The following is a 17,248-nucleotide window of genomic DNA, read 5'->3' on the forward strand; positions in this document are numbered from 1 at the left end:
ACATTATTTAGATACATGTTTTTTTACCCGTTACTTTAATTAGGTCCAAAACCTTCTTTTCATTTAATTGGATGTGTTGTTAGATTAAATTAACGATCCAATAACCCGATTTGGCAGCAAAAGAAATTCCTATTTTGTCACATGTACAGCGATGCTTAGAGGAAAAATAGGAAGAAGAAAGCACCACACAACCACCTAACGATGGATGACATGAGCATTTAATTTGGAATTGGATGGACACACCATCTGAGCATTTAAATCGCGCTAACCAACTGAGAAATACACACACACACATATATAGCCTTTGGCCTTTGCAATAAGAGGTTAGGAAAAGTGGAGACTTCAGAGGGTATATATATATGGCTGTCTATTTTGAAGGAGAGAGGCTCAAGGGAGCGGAGAGGAAGGTGAAGATATGGGAGGTTGCGCTCAGGTGCGCGGCATTGGTGCTCGGAGCGACTGCGGTTGCTCTCATTGTAACCAATAAAGAGGTCAAAGTGGTCATGTCCGTTCAAGAGACGGCCAAGTTCACTTATTCGAAGGCTATGGTGTAAGCTATCTTAAGCGATCTTAATTTTATAATTTTTCTTTTCAATTTAGATTCTCTTCTCTTCCTTCCCAACTCTTCTCTTCCTTCCCAAACTGTACCGGTTCGGTTCAATTACCCGATTCAAATAAAATTAACCCAAAATATTTTTCTTCTCAAGAAAAGGTGTGCAGTAAAAACAGGACTGAGGGTAACAACTAACTAATAAAGAGGTGGTCTTATTAGTAACACCTCAGTGACCAATAGAAAATCCGTTACAAAATAGTTTAGTTCGTGACGAGCATGACCATGCAAAGAGCACGAAATACCGGGACCGCTAGCTGTATGCACCGACAGGATCAAGGACCAGTGGACCACGCTCAATCAAGAGTATTATTCTTTTATTCTTAGGGAGCATCTAGTTATCTCCCTGTAACAATTTCTCATTTCATCCTCCAGTCATTAACTAATTCAATAACTACTAACTATCTAGGGGAATCACTTACTATTTGGGGACCACATAATATTTGAAATATTTTACAACTGACGCGCGCAAGTATTCATCTATAATGTATCAAGTATTCATCTATAACACATCAAGTATTCATACCTAATATATCAAGTATTTAAAAAAAAAAATGGACACGTTTTTAGAGGTGGGATTTTTTTTTCTTCGTTCAATCTAATCAATATTTCTGATGATCGGTGAGAATTTTGCAAATCTAAAACCACAAATGTTTTTGACATAATTTTATCTTTAAAATGAGATCCATGATGATATACTTTTGAGTTGTCCGTTGTATAAGTATTCATCCTTATCGAGAAAGTATTCATCTCGTCGTGCAAGTGCAAATATAAAAACTGGACACATCACTCATCCATCTTTTACACGTTTTTAGAGGTGATTTTTTTTTCTCCGTTCAATATAACCAATATTTCTGACGATCTATAAGGAATTTTGCAAATCTAAAATCACGAACGTTTTCTACACAATTTTATCTTTCAAATGAGATCCATGATGACATACTTTCGAGTTGTCCGTTGCATAAATATTCATCCCTTATTGAGATAGTATTCATCCTCGTCGTGCAAGTGCAAATTTAAAAACTGAACACATCACTCATCCATCTTTTACACGTTTTTAGAGATGATTTTTTTTTCTCCGTTCAATCTAACCAATATTTCTGACGATCTGTGACGAATTTTACAAATCTAAAACTACGAACGTTTTCTACACAATTTTATTTTTCAAATGAGATCCATGATGACATACTTTTGAATTGTCCGTTGCACAAATATTCATCTCTTATTGATAAAGTATTCACCCTCGTCGTGCAAGTGCAAATGTAAAAAATATTCATCATCGTCATTAATGTTTTCTACACAATTTTATCTTTCAAATGAGATCCACGATGACATACTTTCGAGGTGTCCGTTGTACAAGTATTCATCACTAAGATATCAAGTATTCATTTATACACATTAAAGTATTCATTCTAAGACATAAAATATTTATTCGTATACCTCTATTTTTTTCAAAACAAAACTATTGAAGTAATGATAACAGTATTATAAAAAAAAACAAATTTAATAGAAAGTATTCACACTCGTACATTGATGTGTGAATATTTACATTGTAAAGTATTTTATTTCAACATATTGTTAGGTAAATGTATTTTGTTACAAATTTCTTTTAAAATTGATGATATTAATGTGTAATATGACAAATATTCATACATATACGTTGAAGTATTCATTCCTAAGATATGAAGTATTCATAAATACACGTTGAAAAATTCATTTCTAAGATATGAAGTATTCATAACTAAAATATCAAGTATTCATACCTCTATTTCTTTCAATTTTTTTTTTCTGTCATTTCTTAGTGAAACCTAATTCATCATTAATGAAGCTTTGTTCTTTGAAAATAACTCGCTACTTGAAGCTTTAGTCTTTGCTAGACAAACAGTACAACCTTCGATCAAACAAGTATATCAAGTATTCATATCAAACAAATCAAGTATTTACATTGCACAAATTAAACATGTACATCTAATACAACAGAAAGTATATTTTGTCTTATGCCTATTATATCAGGTATTCATTCAAAACTATCAAGTATTCACACCTCAAAAATAAAATATGTACACCTTATAAAACAGAAATACACTAATTTTGAATTCTAAAAAAAATACATGAACAATCCATAATATAGTGAACAAACCATTGAATAGAGTTAACAACTATTCTATATCATAACATAACCTAACAAAAAAATTGACTTTCAGTTAAGAACCTTCTCTCAGACATTTTATCAAACAGGTGGTGTGCAAGGTGCTCATCTCATATTGTCCTCCATGAAGCTCAGGACCATGCGATTTAGGGACTCTGTGCAGTCTACGTCAGCCCTTGCTCCACCCCCACCTGAGTTGTCAGAGTCCCTGTCAACATCAGCCCTAGTTGGTGCTACCGTGACGGTGGTTCTCGGCACAAAGAAGCGAAGCAAAGAAGGCCGAAGTCTAACAGAATCAATACTAGCCGCTGATCCTCGGCGATCCTCCAGCGATCCTCCGACGACGACGAACGACAAGCTCCAGGGAAGAAGGATCCGGTGGGAGAGGACGTGGAGATTTTCGAGATGGTAAGATTTCTAGTGGTCGGGTCAGTAGACAGCGTGTATGGAGGCGTAGAAGGGAAGAAGATGAAGCACGCAACAATTTGGGATGTCACCAGATCTATGGAGATGGTGGAGGTGCTCTCATGGAGGTGGAGGTAGGTTGACTAATTGAAAATGGTTGAAGACCCCTGCAGTAAAGAAAAAGATTAGTTTGTAGGGACCACAAATTAGTTGAAACTGATAATTACAGTTAGAAAATTGATCTACTTTGACGGGGGATAGATGGGGGATGGTAAGCCGGGGAATATTATAATTACCCTTATTCTTAATCCAGGACGAGGGAAGTACAGGATGATTTATGTTTTCAATATACGGATAATTGGCAAAGCTTCCTTAAACCTCCTCTAAAGATTAAAGGAGCTTTCTTTAATTTCCTTAGTTGCTTAATTATGTTGAACATTGACTTCTTAGTTCGGATTAAGAACACCTTCTTTAGTTTCGTTTTGCTTGGACTTTAACATTTTGTCCGGATCTTAAGGCATCATTACCTCTTTCTTTAGCTTTCTTAGTTATCACTTACATATTAAAACAACCGAACATCGGTTCCTTAAGACTTAATTCTAATGCAGATTGCCAGAAATTTGTAGGAGTGAGGGCAGTCCACGGGCATCAAATCAAATTTGATCTGAAGTCTGATCAGAACTGTTCGATTCATATTAAGATTTGGACAAACTTGATCAGTATGAATTTTAAAATTATCCTCATAAATCTCAATACCAATCAGATAACTACGATGAAAACATCAAACCGGATTTGATTCAATGCCTATCGAATTGCCCCTCTTCCAAATTGGAATTAACATTTTCTGATATATCTCAAACTTTGAGTTAGATATGTAAAAAATCCAGACTACTTAAATTCTTTCTGCATGAATCTCAAAGCACACTGATATTGTTTCTCTCATTTCAAATAGCCACAGAAACAAATAGTCCCGCTTTAAATAAACTTAATATAGAAACAATTGGTTCGGGCTTGCTGGATTTAATTAATGATGATGTCATTGGAAATATAGAGTTGTGACATGTGACCTAAATGCTGTTAGCAGTTGCCAACTTGCTATTGTTAAAAAAAGAAAGAGGCTTATGAAAAACAGCACAACTAAAATAGGTCATTTTAATTGCAAAAGGTTGGCACTGTCGGCAAGTTAGATTGGGACCCTTGTACAGGGCCTTATGAGGAGCTTTTTTAAGTGCAAACTTGTGTACATATAATTTGATTTTCTTATTAATAAAATTGTTAGCTAACCTTAAAGAAAATTGGAAAAGGTTGATCTGAATCGTTAAATGTAATTTATATATGAATACTTTGTCGAAAATTAAATTTTATATATTTTTTAAAAATTGTTTACTATTTTTTAAATAGATAGAAAATTACTGCTTTCGGATGATCCATAATTTTTAAATCAAGTGATTTTATAACATACCTAAATAATAGTAAAATAAATTTAAAAAATGTAAAAATTGATCACCAAATACATTTGAAGATCAAGTAATTGACTGTTTGGACTCACAAAATAAAAATATAGATGCATAGTATAAATCGTTCCATAATAATATGCATATTATCATATCCTCATTCTAATATTTTTTTCATAGAGATACAACTATCAAATTGTAGCAACCAAAGTGAAATAACTTTAAACTGTACTGGTGAGATTTCCGAGTCTGCATCCTCTGCATTAACAAACGGATAGCATCTAAACTCGGTGCGTTAATGCAGAGAAAATGATTTATGAATTCGTATCCTATGCATTTAACTCAAAAGGGATTTTTTGAGTTAATGAATTCAACCATCCGAACTATTTTAAGATTTGTGCGAACTAGATCCGCACTAATATTAAAGGATTCCTTAAGTTATAAACAAGAACTAGATTGACTTCGTTTAAAATCAGAGGGTAGAGATTCATTAACTAAAAAAAAAATCTTCTTGGAGTTAATGCAGAGGATACGCATTCATGAATTATGAGATGGAAGTCCGGACCTGTACTAACAAAGAGAAGGTCTTAGTAACACGTCTATCACATGAGGGCTACGTGGCTGTTCTTGTACCAAAGAACTTTTGGTACTGCCACCTACATTTTTTTTAATTCTAAGTTGTGACATGTACGATCAATTTAATTGGACAACAAATAAAAAAGTAGGTAGTAATTAATACCTGATGGAGTTTGTGTCCAAAGAGCTTTGGATAAAACCGTCCGATCCATGTTTAATTTTGCATAGGTGGTTTAGATTTAACGAGTCATTTGAAGTTTAAAGTTTTAAATTTGTTTGACACGAATTTTAAAGCAAAATAGACGGTAATTCTCAGCTTTGGATGAGATTGTATCCAAAACCCTTTGGAAAAAAAATCCAATAATACCTTCCCATTTAATTGATCATGCTGTTACATTAATTCTCTAGGTATTTGGTGATTGCAAATGGTTTGGTAGCAGCATACAGCTTGGTGCAGTTAGTGCGATGCGTGGCGAGTTTATTGCAAGGTTTCATGCTCTCCAGTAGAGCTGTTGCGTGGGCCATCTTCGTTTCTGATCAAGTAAGCACTTGAACACAACCATATATGCATAATCTATAATTCACAATTCCATTGCCATTAAATTTCCTATGCTCGATGAAATCCAATTTTCATTTTGTTCAAATTTTCTAAATGAATGATTTGGTCTTGTAAACGAATAAATTATTTGCGCTAGCTGTTTCAACCATACTAAGTTTAAACACAAACTAGCTAGTTTGTTTCAACAACCTTATTTCTGATACCACTTTGTTACAATTTTAAGAGAGCTTATAATAAAGATAGATACAAGAGATAATTTCACGAAAAAGGAAGTTGTGTCTAATTTCACTTAAATTATATAGAATACATATGCCTTATTTATAGCAATATGTATTTAAATAAACTCTTCCAATTACCTACATCTGTTTAGAACCAATTCCTTTTAAATTGAGCATGTCAGTACCTAAGCATGCATGCTATTGAATGTAGTCAGGCAAAGAGTGCGGTACTATGCATAGCGTGTATTGATCCGTACCATGGATCAATATTTTCATTTATAAGTTTCAAATAGTCGTTCTAATGAAATCGGTGGGCAAATTCCCACTTTTTCAAAAAAAAAAAAGCTTTCAAATAGTCAGTTTGAACAGTTCAATTAACATGATCTTCATATGATAGAAAATCACTTGAACGATTCTAATGAAAATGTACTTGTGGATTACAATTTATATATTAAAAAAAAAATTTAAATAGATAGAAAATCACTTGATCTATTAAAAGTTCTGATTTTTTACCTATCTAAAAAATAGTAAAAATATTGTAAAAAATTTAATTTACAAGTACATTTTCATGTGAGAATCATGTTGAACGATTCAGATTGACTATACAAATATTGCAAACAAATGTATTAATTCATAGTACAGACCAATATGCGCTTGCGCTATGTATAATACCATAGCTTCATTCATCAGGAAAATTCTAAGCCTGCTAATCATAAAAGCCTTCAAATTAATTCATAGTACACACATAACAGTAACACTAATTTTGTTTCTTAATTACTTCTGAATGTCAAATGTTTACCTTGAAATTAACAGTCTTAGAATCCAGGTTTCACTTTTTTCTTTTCTTTTTTTCTATGTAGATAACGGCTTACGTAACACTGTCGGCTATAGCTGCAACAATGCAAGCAGCGGTGATAGCAGAATATGGCCAGCCGGAGTTCCAGTGGATGAAGACTTGCAACATCTTTCGACAATTTTGCTTTCAGTCCGGAGAGGGTGCTGCAATGGCCTTCTTGGTTAGCATGGCCAGCATTTGTCTTTCTGGCATATCAGCCTTCAATTTGTTCCGATTGTACGATAGCAGGTTCATTTAGAGAGGTTTCCTGTGACCTAGGAGAAGAGCGGGTTGTTTTTCGTAAATTAGTAGTTTTAGTTTCTTAAAGCTGAATATATAACTGAGATGTACTTTTTTTTTTGTTTGATAGATGCATTCCTTTTTTTATTTTTTATAATGATATATGCTGTTTTAAAATACCTAATTTAAAGTCTAGTTATACTGATATATGTAGCTGATATTACTTTGGGCAGGACTATATAAGCCATACAGTAAGGTAAACCGAAACAGTAGGTACATAATTATTACATGCTGACACATTTTGGCCAACAGATCTATACTGGTAAAATTATTACATTTGAATCCTGTTTATTTAGCTTCTGCTTATGAAATTAGCAAAGTGAATTTGCACATTGTAATTAATGCATGTTGGTTGTACTGGAGTCAAGGCGAAATTAAAAAGTTTATGTCAATGGAATAGTAGAAATTTATCTAGAATTACATTTAGCACATTTATAAATTTTGATTCAGTACCTTCTCGGCTGTCATATGTGCACAGCGGAAACAATTTATAGGCTCCTAACATTACAATCAAGCATGGATGATCAAATTTGTATCCACGGAATGCACATATATTTTCTCTGTGTTGTTAGCTTGTTTACAGTTGTATGCTTTCATAGATACTCGTTATCTCATATTATGTAACAGCTTGTTTGTATCTCTTTTTATCAATGCGATCGCCTATGGGACTTTCAACCATAAAAAAAAATACACACACACTTGGATAACACATTATTCTTTGAATTGAAGATCTTAGGTTTCAAGTATAGTGTCTGAAGATGATATTAGAAATTTAACTCTCATCTCATGTTAAAAATATCATACAAATCTAGCACCAATAGAAAAATTGATAAATAAAATGAAATTTGTTGCTTTCAAAGAAAAATCTTTTAAGCTTCTTTGTAAACTCAACTATAAAATCTTTCAGATTGGTTTCAAACGACGAATTCTAACTGTTGAAACCCATCTATCTTACGAGTAAGGCGTCTACATGCGAAAATTTCTAACTTCAAATTAATTTAGTATAAAGTCAAACGGTTATAATTAAAAAAGTTTATAACTTAATTTTAATGCATTGATTTTTGAACTTTTTTTTTTTTACCACCTCACCCTATACAAAATTAATTTTAACGCATCACTCGTAAGTAACTCGTTTGAAGTCATTCCGATAGATTTTAGAGTTGAATTCACAAAGGACTTGGTGAACTTAAGAGCACCCTAGTTCTACTCAAAATATAGTTAAATATCCAATAAGAAATATAAACACACAATGGTTAAGGTTGGAGTATTTAGAATGGGCAAAGAAAATCATAGAAAAATAAGGAGGTGACTCCGCCAGATACAAACCGTACAGTAGGTACAGACACTTAAATTTCTTGTTCGGATGTCAATATAGTTAGAGCCGGTACCAGTCTTTGTTCCAAATTTCAACTCTTTTCAAAATTGAGAGCTCAGATTATTTTTTTTTTCTTTAACAAGATATCTCATGTATGTATGAAATTATTCTTCAAAAAAATGAGGTCCGACTACGGTTGATTTCTTGAAGACGGGCCCGAGAGCTTAAAATGGGCTTGATTTAATAACGGGCCGGATAGCTTATAATGGATTTGATTTCTCAAAGAAAGGCCTGTGGGCCGGAGGTAAGTTGGAAATAAGAATGCCCTTCTCAATATATTAGTATTCGTAGAAACTCCGCATACTCTTTCCTAAAACGCGCACGGGTCAGCGGTGGGTATCTGATTTCTCATCTTCGCAGAATCCGAATTTCCCGTCTTCTCCAGGCAAGATCCAATGGTAAGACCTTCTCTTCTCTCTTGGATTTGATTTCTTCAAGTCTGATCTCGTTCCTCTTGCCACTTCTTGTTTCTGACCCGATCGGAATTGGCGTGTTTTTTTTTTTTTTAATTATTTAGTTTATATACCTGGAAACCCTAATTTTCATTAGATTTGAACTTGTGGTGTCTACTTGTTCGTCTTATTCGATGATTAATTGGTTAGGTTGTTTGATATTCAACTATTTGAGGCTCTTTTTTTATTCAATCTTTTGATCTCGCAAAGGGGATCTCATGGGATTGAGAGGCACTGGTGGCAATCACTACAATTTTAATTACTTGATCCCCTGATAAACAGCTTATGTTTCTGAAAATTTTGGATGGAAATTACATTGAATCAGATAGGTTGTTGATTGATATCTGATCTTATAGATCTATTTGGTGTCACACAGTTGGCAATGTTGCTGATCTGATGCAACTGTTGCTGCTGTTTGTTGTTAACCCCTATAGGTTTTGGCCATTACACATTATGATAATTTCTGATAATTTGGGATAAATTGAGATATATTGTCAGATTTCATCTGGATTAAGGCTCACATGCTGAAGGTTCACATGAGATAGAATAATCTTTTTGTTCTGATGGTGTTTTTGGGAAGGTTTTGGGGGTGGGGGTTGCTAATAGAGTCAAATCGGGATAGAGATGATATTTATATTCACAAAAGAGAGGAAAAGATACTTCAGAAAGGGAGTTTCATAGATAGTTAAAGTACTTGTTATACTCTAGATTAGGTATGTCTAGGAGGTTAGGCTGGAGATGTTTATCAGAATTATGTAGAAATTTTATTAGATAGCTGAAAATTGAAATAAGTTGTAGGATGAAAGTTTTGCTTAGTCTTGAATCTTATAACAATCAGTAGAAATGAGATAATATAGTGGAATAGTCTGAAAAAAAAATATTCTAGGTTTAGATCGGAGTAAAGATTTTTTTTCCAATCTCGACATATCTTTTATAAATGCAACTCTTAAATGAATGTGACAGAATGAACATGGTGCTGTTACATTTTTATTCCAATTCCCATCCAGTTTTAAGGCCAGTGGAATCTCTCTATTTTTCCCACCCACCCGCCCATTGAGAGGCGTATGTGCAAAATGAAGGATTTAACTGCAAACTTCACTCTATTCCACCACCTATTTTTCTGCCATCATTACACTCTATCCCATTATACTCCAAATGTGTCTCCTCCATCTTAATTGATCTATGAAATATCTATATATAACCATAATTAAAACAATCAAATGAAAGATGCACGGGCAATATTATAGTAGACTGGTAGAAATCTAGAATTAATTATATAAAGACTGTATATGAGCACTAATGTCCAAAAAGTCTGGAAAAATATCCAGGGAATTGGAAATAAATAAAATTACATTTTTTTTTCAAAATATTTTGTATTATTTTTGTGTCACGTATAATTTGAGAAAATATTTGTAATTTGTAAGTAGTAAAAAAATTGAAAAAAATTCTGAAAAAATGTTTAAAAAATAGGAAAATTAGACGTGCCGTGCCTATGTTAAATGTGCCGACGTGTTCTTATCTGTGCGTGCCGGCATGTGTGTCCAACATGCCTGTTCTTTTGCAATACACTTGGAATAAGGGAGTTCACTTAGATTTTCTTTTTGTTCTTAACAACACAAGAACGCCTCAAGTCGCCTTTATGAAGCTTGCTTAGAAATTTGGTTCTTATATTATCCATTTCATTGTGCAGACTACATCAAAGCGCCTTGCTGACAAAAAGGTGACAAAGTTTCAAAAGAACATAACCAAGAGGGGAGCGGTTCCTGAGACGACTGTGAAAAAAGGGAGCGATTATCCTGTGGGCCCCATTGTGATTGGCTTCTTTGTTTTTGTTGTCATTGGGTCTTGTAAGTTTATTCCTCCTCGCTGTTTTTTCCACAAATATTTAATATTTTGTTTTTCAAAATTGTTACAAGGGTGCTGTTCCACAAAAAACTTTCTGCAATATTGTTTTATTTTATTTTTCCAAAATTTGTACAAAGGTGCTGTTCCTAGGTCAAACATAATAAATTAAGAGTGAGTCTATGGTACTATGCATATTACGATTTGTTACCGTGCTAAGGCTCTATATTCGAGTTTTCAAATCCTAACGGTCGATCCGAACCGTTCATCTTGTTCTCCATATTAATATGTGTTTGGAGACCAAATTTTACATTTTTTGAAATTTTTTTATTATTTTTTTAGATTTATTGAAAATCACTGTTTTTGGATGGTCCAGAATCTTTTAATGAGGATTTGTTTAGAAAGTAGAAAGTTACTTACTGGGTGTACCTGAAAACAATGATTCCACAAGTGTTGCTGTTTTATAAATAATTCTTTTAATATCTTATAGATAGATTACTGATAATTCTTTTAATATCTCATTGATAGATTACTGATAATTCTTTTGGTATTTAATATTTATGTTGTGTAGTAATTACTTTATTTTTTTTCTGTGCCAGCTTTATTCCAAATAATTAGGACGGCCACAACCGGTGGAATGGCGTAATGGCTTGCGAGTGACGGGAATTCGAGTATTTCTGTATTATTTGTTATGCTGTTTTGAGTTAATATTTAGATATCTTAAGATACAGCATGTTCTCGTATGTACTTGAAAGACTATATTTATAAATGCCAAATTGAACAGAACGTAATTACTGTTTGGTGGATGTTTTAGATGAAACCTAGTTATGACATTTCTCAATACACAGCACGTGCTAAGGTGCTATCCTTAAATTGAACAGATGGTCGGTATATATTCAAACAATTGCACCCCTAAAGGAACCATTTGTTTCATTTCAAACTTCGGCAAGTCAAAAGGTGCAACGATGAATTTCTGTGCTTTTGGGCATATGCTCCGTAGTAAACCTAAAATATTTCAACACCTCTTCTGATATTCTATTTTCGTTTTGGTAGATGTCCGGGACCAACTACCCTTCAAATGTAGAGTATCCCATGCGGTACTGGGAAGGAGATCACGTGCTCCCGGGTGCAGGAAAATCCTGCCCCCTCAGTTATTGTCGGGTGGAGTCAGTCACTGTTAATTTTTGAATTGGGGGCCCACTGACAATGACTCTGGAGGCAGTGGATTCGGTCTTGCGGTACTGACCTATTGTAGGTATAGACTCGGAGCCTAGCTGAAAATATTTGTAGTTTATTTAGGATATAGGTGGTCTATTTTAAGACCTGTACAAATTGAAGTTAAATAATCTGGATCTAACCTGATCAAAATTCTCATATCGATGTATACAACTCTTGTTAAACAACAACAATCAACTCTTTAGTCTCAAACAAATTTGTACACAAGTTCATCTACGCATGGTCAATTAAATTGTAGCAAGGTTACAATTTTCATACACGGTTTCTAACTAAGAAACCCGTGTACAGTACAATTTTGCTTAGTTTTCAAACACTGTTTTGTAGTAGAAACCATGTACGATTCATTCACACTCTCAACCAACTCATGTTAATTATTAATTTCTTGAAGAGATCGCCTCTCAACACCCTCAATCATTTGTCTCTTCACTTTTTCTTCGTATATCTTTTCTTCCCATTGACGGTGGTAGGTCTAGATTTCCCTCATCATTTCTCTCATGAACCTTGAGTTTCTATCAATGTTTAACACAATGGCACACGGAAATATTATGAGCTATAAATCTCGACCAGCACCATTAAACAAAGAAGAAGGAAATCAATCATTAGTTGATTGATCTGTTCAATATTCAATAACTAGCAAGTTACTTCTGTATGTTGCAACGACAACGTCTCAAATTTAACTCTTGCTCAATAAATAATATCTCGGTCTATTAGGATAGGCCCAAGCCTTGGGATTTTGAGGGAGTAAGCAGTTCCTTGTTTTTCCACACTCTTAGGACTGTTAATGAGCTGAGCCAGCTCGTGAACCAATAAGTTGAACAGTTCAATATTTTATATTGAGTCAGATCCTAAACTTAAAAAAGCCCGAACTCGACTTGACTTAAATTTTGATTTATAACAGGACAAACCGAACGTCCGGGCCGACTCATGAGCCCATCAAAATTTAACAATTATTTGAAATCCCAGTATTAGAAATTTTAAAGTCAACAATTATTTAAGACGAGGTGTCATTACTCACTAATAGAAGTTAAAAATTTTGAAGTCAACAATTATTTCAATTTGAAAAATAAAAAAGAATGGACCAAATGAGCTCTGGAGAGAGTCTGCATGTTGTGCATAAAACACACTGTTTGAGTTTGAGTTTAGCTCCGAACTGTCCGATCAGAATTCGGAACAATCCAATTCACGCTTGTTAATTGTAATGCACAGAGTTTTTTTAACATTCGTGTAGGGAATATCATATTCACCGGAAAACATTCACAACCGAGCTGGGCCCAAATATGGTATGAGCCGGGCTGAGCTGAACCAAGTGTTTACATGAACTGAAGTGAGCCGGGCTTTTTCTCTTAAAACCGAGCCAAATTGGAACCGAGCCATTTTGCTTCTCATTGAGTCGAACCGAATTTGAACCGAACCTTGATCATTAACAGCCCTACACACTTCTCTCTCTACTGTAGATTCCACCACCATCCAGTCCAAATATCTATTCAGCCACCCACAAGGGACCCAGTCTGTAGCGATCGTAAGTATAAAACTGATGGTCTTGAAAGCGTGTACGGATCATGTTTGGTTTAGTGAAATAATGAGTAATCTTGTAAGAGGAGAATTTACAAGGAAATATCACAAGAGAGAAGAGTTTGCAAGAAACATTTGGTATATTATCAGGATATTGAAGAAGAACACATGCATATATTGCGTATCTATGTATTTTGATATTTTCATGTTTGATTAATTATGTTACATGTAAATATGTATTTATGTAAAAATTTGTTTAATTATGTCTCAAATTTGTATGCATAATTATATTTGTTTCAAATCTCTATAAAACTTCTTTCAATTTCTTTAATGGTTAGAAAAAATATGGATGCTAGCACATTATAAAAAGTTAAAAATAATAATGTACAAATTGTGTATAAAAGCTAACATACGCGGTTTTTCCGGATTAACCGCGTATAAATCATGTTAGTTTTTTTTTGTGTGCTTCTTTGACTACCTTGTAAACATCTTTTCGACTATCTCTGTAATTTATGCGTTGATTTCTGTACATTATACATGGTGTTTTCGTTGGAACTAGTATGAATAGTCCTTGGGTTTTTTTTAACGCCTCTTCGATCGATCATTGTCGTCTTTAATTCTCATCGCCCTCCATCTAATTAGATAACTTTCTCTCTCCTATCTCCCTCTTCTCTCTCTTTATAGTTGTCGATCTCCCTTCTCCTTTCGCTCCTCTCTCTTAGGAATTTAGCGTCTCCCTTTGAGATTAAGCTCGTTGTCGAAACCAATATACCACTTTTTCCTACTCTGGTCTATTTTTCTTTCTAAACTCGGTTAGGTTTTTGTTAGAAGGTAATATTCGAAGTAGAAGGCTAAGATGAAGCGTGGAAGACTCTAAACAAGGGATTTTCTCCTCCTTCATTTTGAGTCTTTTGTGTTTGATCTTCATCTTGGTATTATACACAATTCCTATGGCCGTGTATATAAATCGCCTGTTTCAGCGTTATTTTTTCGGAGATGTGACACACTTTCTTTGTAAGAACCATGTGTGTTAACTTATATAGAAACGGTTCTGCAACTGTGTATAATCTATCAATCTTTTTATACATGATGTGCAGGGACACGGTTGCGAAACTGTGTCATTCATTAATTTTGTTAACCGTGTATAGTCGCGTTTTGTGTAGTAGTGTGTTCTGAGGGCAGAGGAACAATATTGATTAAATAGGGATCTATTGACCCCATACAATTTCAATATATTATTATTACTGCAAGATTTTGTTATATCTTTTATAGTAAATTGCTACGAGAACACGTAAATTGATCCCATATTTTTTTTATGAAAAAAATAAACTATTGTACAATGTTTACTACTTGAACTACTAAAAATTTTCTATTTCAAATATGTAAATGTTAAAATTATTAATATTTATTATATTAAAAAAATTATGTTATTAAAACTTTTGCTTCTTGTATATTTGTGACCTCCGTAACTCAAAAATCTACCTCCGCTCCGGAGCACATAATTAGCGAATGTAAGATTACAATGGCATGCATAAACTGTAGTTTGAATGGTATATACGCAAATTTGAAATTTGAGGTGACCTGGATGAATTCCCTAAAGACGATCTTTAATTCCCACCCAAAAATTCGTAAAAGTTGTTTAATAAAATTTGTCACGGAACTCTTGAATGCAAAAAAGGTAACGTAGGACCTAATTAAACACCAGCACTGGATCAGTCATCACAAGTGCTTGTTGACATATATAATCTGGAATTAACTGCCATTTGGGACCCACAATCTGTGATTGCATTGATTGGATAGTATCGATCGATAGTGAAACGACTGGTTTGGATGTTGCTGTCAAACTCTTCTCACACGTGAAGTGCTTTCGTCTCTTCAACCCAATCTATCATGTCAGAAATGTACAGCGTTCGTCCAGTCATCACCCGCCTCAGCCAAATATTTCGTCGCTTAGTTTTCGAACGCTATTATCAAATTATCATGTTCGATAAGTAGCTCCAATCAATATCGGACAATATTAATTTATTAAGTCACGCGATATTATTAGATGTCACCTCATTTCAGAGATATCACAAACTTGTATGGATCCGGTATTGGGTAGTACTTCACCAAATTGGACAAAATTGTACACTAGTCTAACCCCATTAACCCAACTGACATCAGTGACGTAGCTAGAATTTGAGTCAGGGGTAGGCAAAATTCAGATTCAGATTCACAATCGAATAAACTGACATGTTCGAGTTCGGATTCGGATTGACATAATTTCATGGATATTACTTTGTATGAACAAAATTTATGAAATTTAAACAAGAATTCCTTATAAAAATAGAAGCTTCAAAATTTTAAAACTGTAACTCGGACAGACAAGTTTTTTTTTTTTTATTTTGTCAATATACTGTCATATTGGAATCCACAGATATATACATGTACGGATGTACCATGCATAGTTGTATGTAACACTCTTATACCAGAGTAGCGCACATCTAAGTTAATTCCAGGAGTGAATTGGTTTTGAGTTATGTTTAGCGGGTTTGGATTTAGGGTGAATCGGTTTTGAGTTGCGGTCAATTAGATCGGGTTTGAGTGAGAGTTAAAGGATATAAACAGAGATAGGCAAAACTAATTCTAAGAGTAGAGAAAGGTAAAAATTTATTCTATTTCTATTAAAATTTTCAAATTAATCTAAAGATAGATAGTTGCCTAGTACATTGGCTCCGCCACTGACATGACCTGAAAAATTGCAAATTTAACATTTAGGGCCTGTTCGGCAAAGGCTTGGGAATAGGAATAGAAATAGGAATGGAAAATTTTGAACTAAAAAATTACTGTTTCCGTGGGAAAAAAAAAATTCAGTCCGAGTGAATTTGTTTTTTCCCACGTGAACAGTAAATGCCGAACAGGCCCTTAATTTGTTAGGTATGGAGTGGTCTTTGATTGACCCGACAAAAAAGTATGGATATAGATTCTTCTTCTTTTTTAAATATTGAGTAAAACCCAACCTGACTGTTGTATTAAATTTATCTTCAAATAATACGTTCTTGTATACTAAAAGAAAAAAAAATGTTCTTGTATAACTATAAAGTTTTGACTGCTTGACTTTATACTAAATGAATTTCAAAATTTTGTATGTACATACATTACTAATAAAGTAGATCGATTTCAATAGTTTGGATTTGTCTTATTTTAAGTCAATCCGATATATTTTAGAGTTATGCCCAGCAACCCCTTTGATGATCGCAACACACCCTAGCTTTGTTCGACTTTATACTAAATGAATTCAAAATTTTCAAATTTTTGCATGTACACGTATCACTCATAAAATAGATTGGTTTCAACTGTTTAGATTTGTCTCATTTAAAGTCAATATGATCGATTTTGGAGTTATGTTCACCAAATCCTTTGGTGAGCACAACACACCCTAGTTTTGTGAGCATAACTTTGAAATCTATTAGAATTAACATCAAACAAGACGAATCCAAACCATTAAAACTGATCTACTTCACGAGTGATGCATGTACATATAAAATTTTGAAAATTTCGAATTCTTTTAATAGAAAATCAAGCGGCCAATTTTTGATAAAAAAAATAAATGCATTAAAATAACTTGTAAAAATGTAATTTGTTTTAAATCTACAAAAAATGTAATTTGTTTTATGCATGTACAAAGTCATAATTTTTTAAATCTACAAAAAATGTAATTTGTTTTTTTTTAACTAATTAAGTTT

General features: G+C 33.6%; 2 protein-coding genes across 2 annotated transcripts; both read left to right on the top strand.

Moving 5' to 3' along the window:
- Window positions 1-308: 308 nt before the first annotated feature.
- Window positions 309-7,193, top strand: LOC144549428 (CASP-like protein 2B1). The gene is made up of 3 exons (XM_078298158.1): window positions 309-550; window positions 5,603-5,735; window positions 6,832-7,193. The coding sequence occupies exons 1-3, from the start codon at window positions 360-362 to the stop codon at window positions 7,063-7,065; spliced, it is 558 nt and encodes a 185-aa protein (XP_078154284.1). The 5' UTR covers window positions 309-359; the 3' UTR covers window positions 7,066-7,193.
- Window positions 7,194-8,744: 1,551 nt separating this feature from the next.
- Window positions 8,745-11,561, top strand: LOC144572359 (uncharacterized). Its single transcript, XM_078321906.1, has 3 exons — window positions 8,745-8,879; window positions 10,624-10,780; window positions 11,375-11,561. The coding sequence occupies exons 1-3, from the start codon at window positions 8,877-8,879 to the stop codon at window positions 11,419-11,421; spliced, it is 207 nt and encodes a 68-aa protein (XP_078178032.1). The 5' UTR covers window positions 8,745-8,876; the 3' UTR covers window positions 11,422-11,561.
- Window positions 11,562-17,248: the final 5,687 nt, after the last annotated feature.

This window comes from Carex rostrata, chromosome 2 (assembly GCF_964058835.1).
Source record: "Carex rostrata chromosome 2, lpCarRost1.2, whole genome shotgun sequence".
NCBI classification, from domain to species: Eukaryota; Viridiplantae; Streptophyta; class Magnoliopsida; order Poales; family Cyperaceae; genus Carex; species Carex rostrata.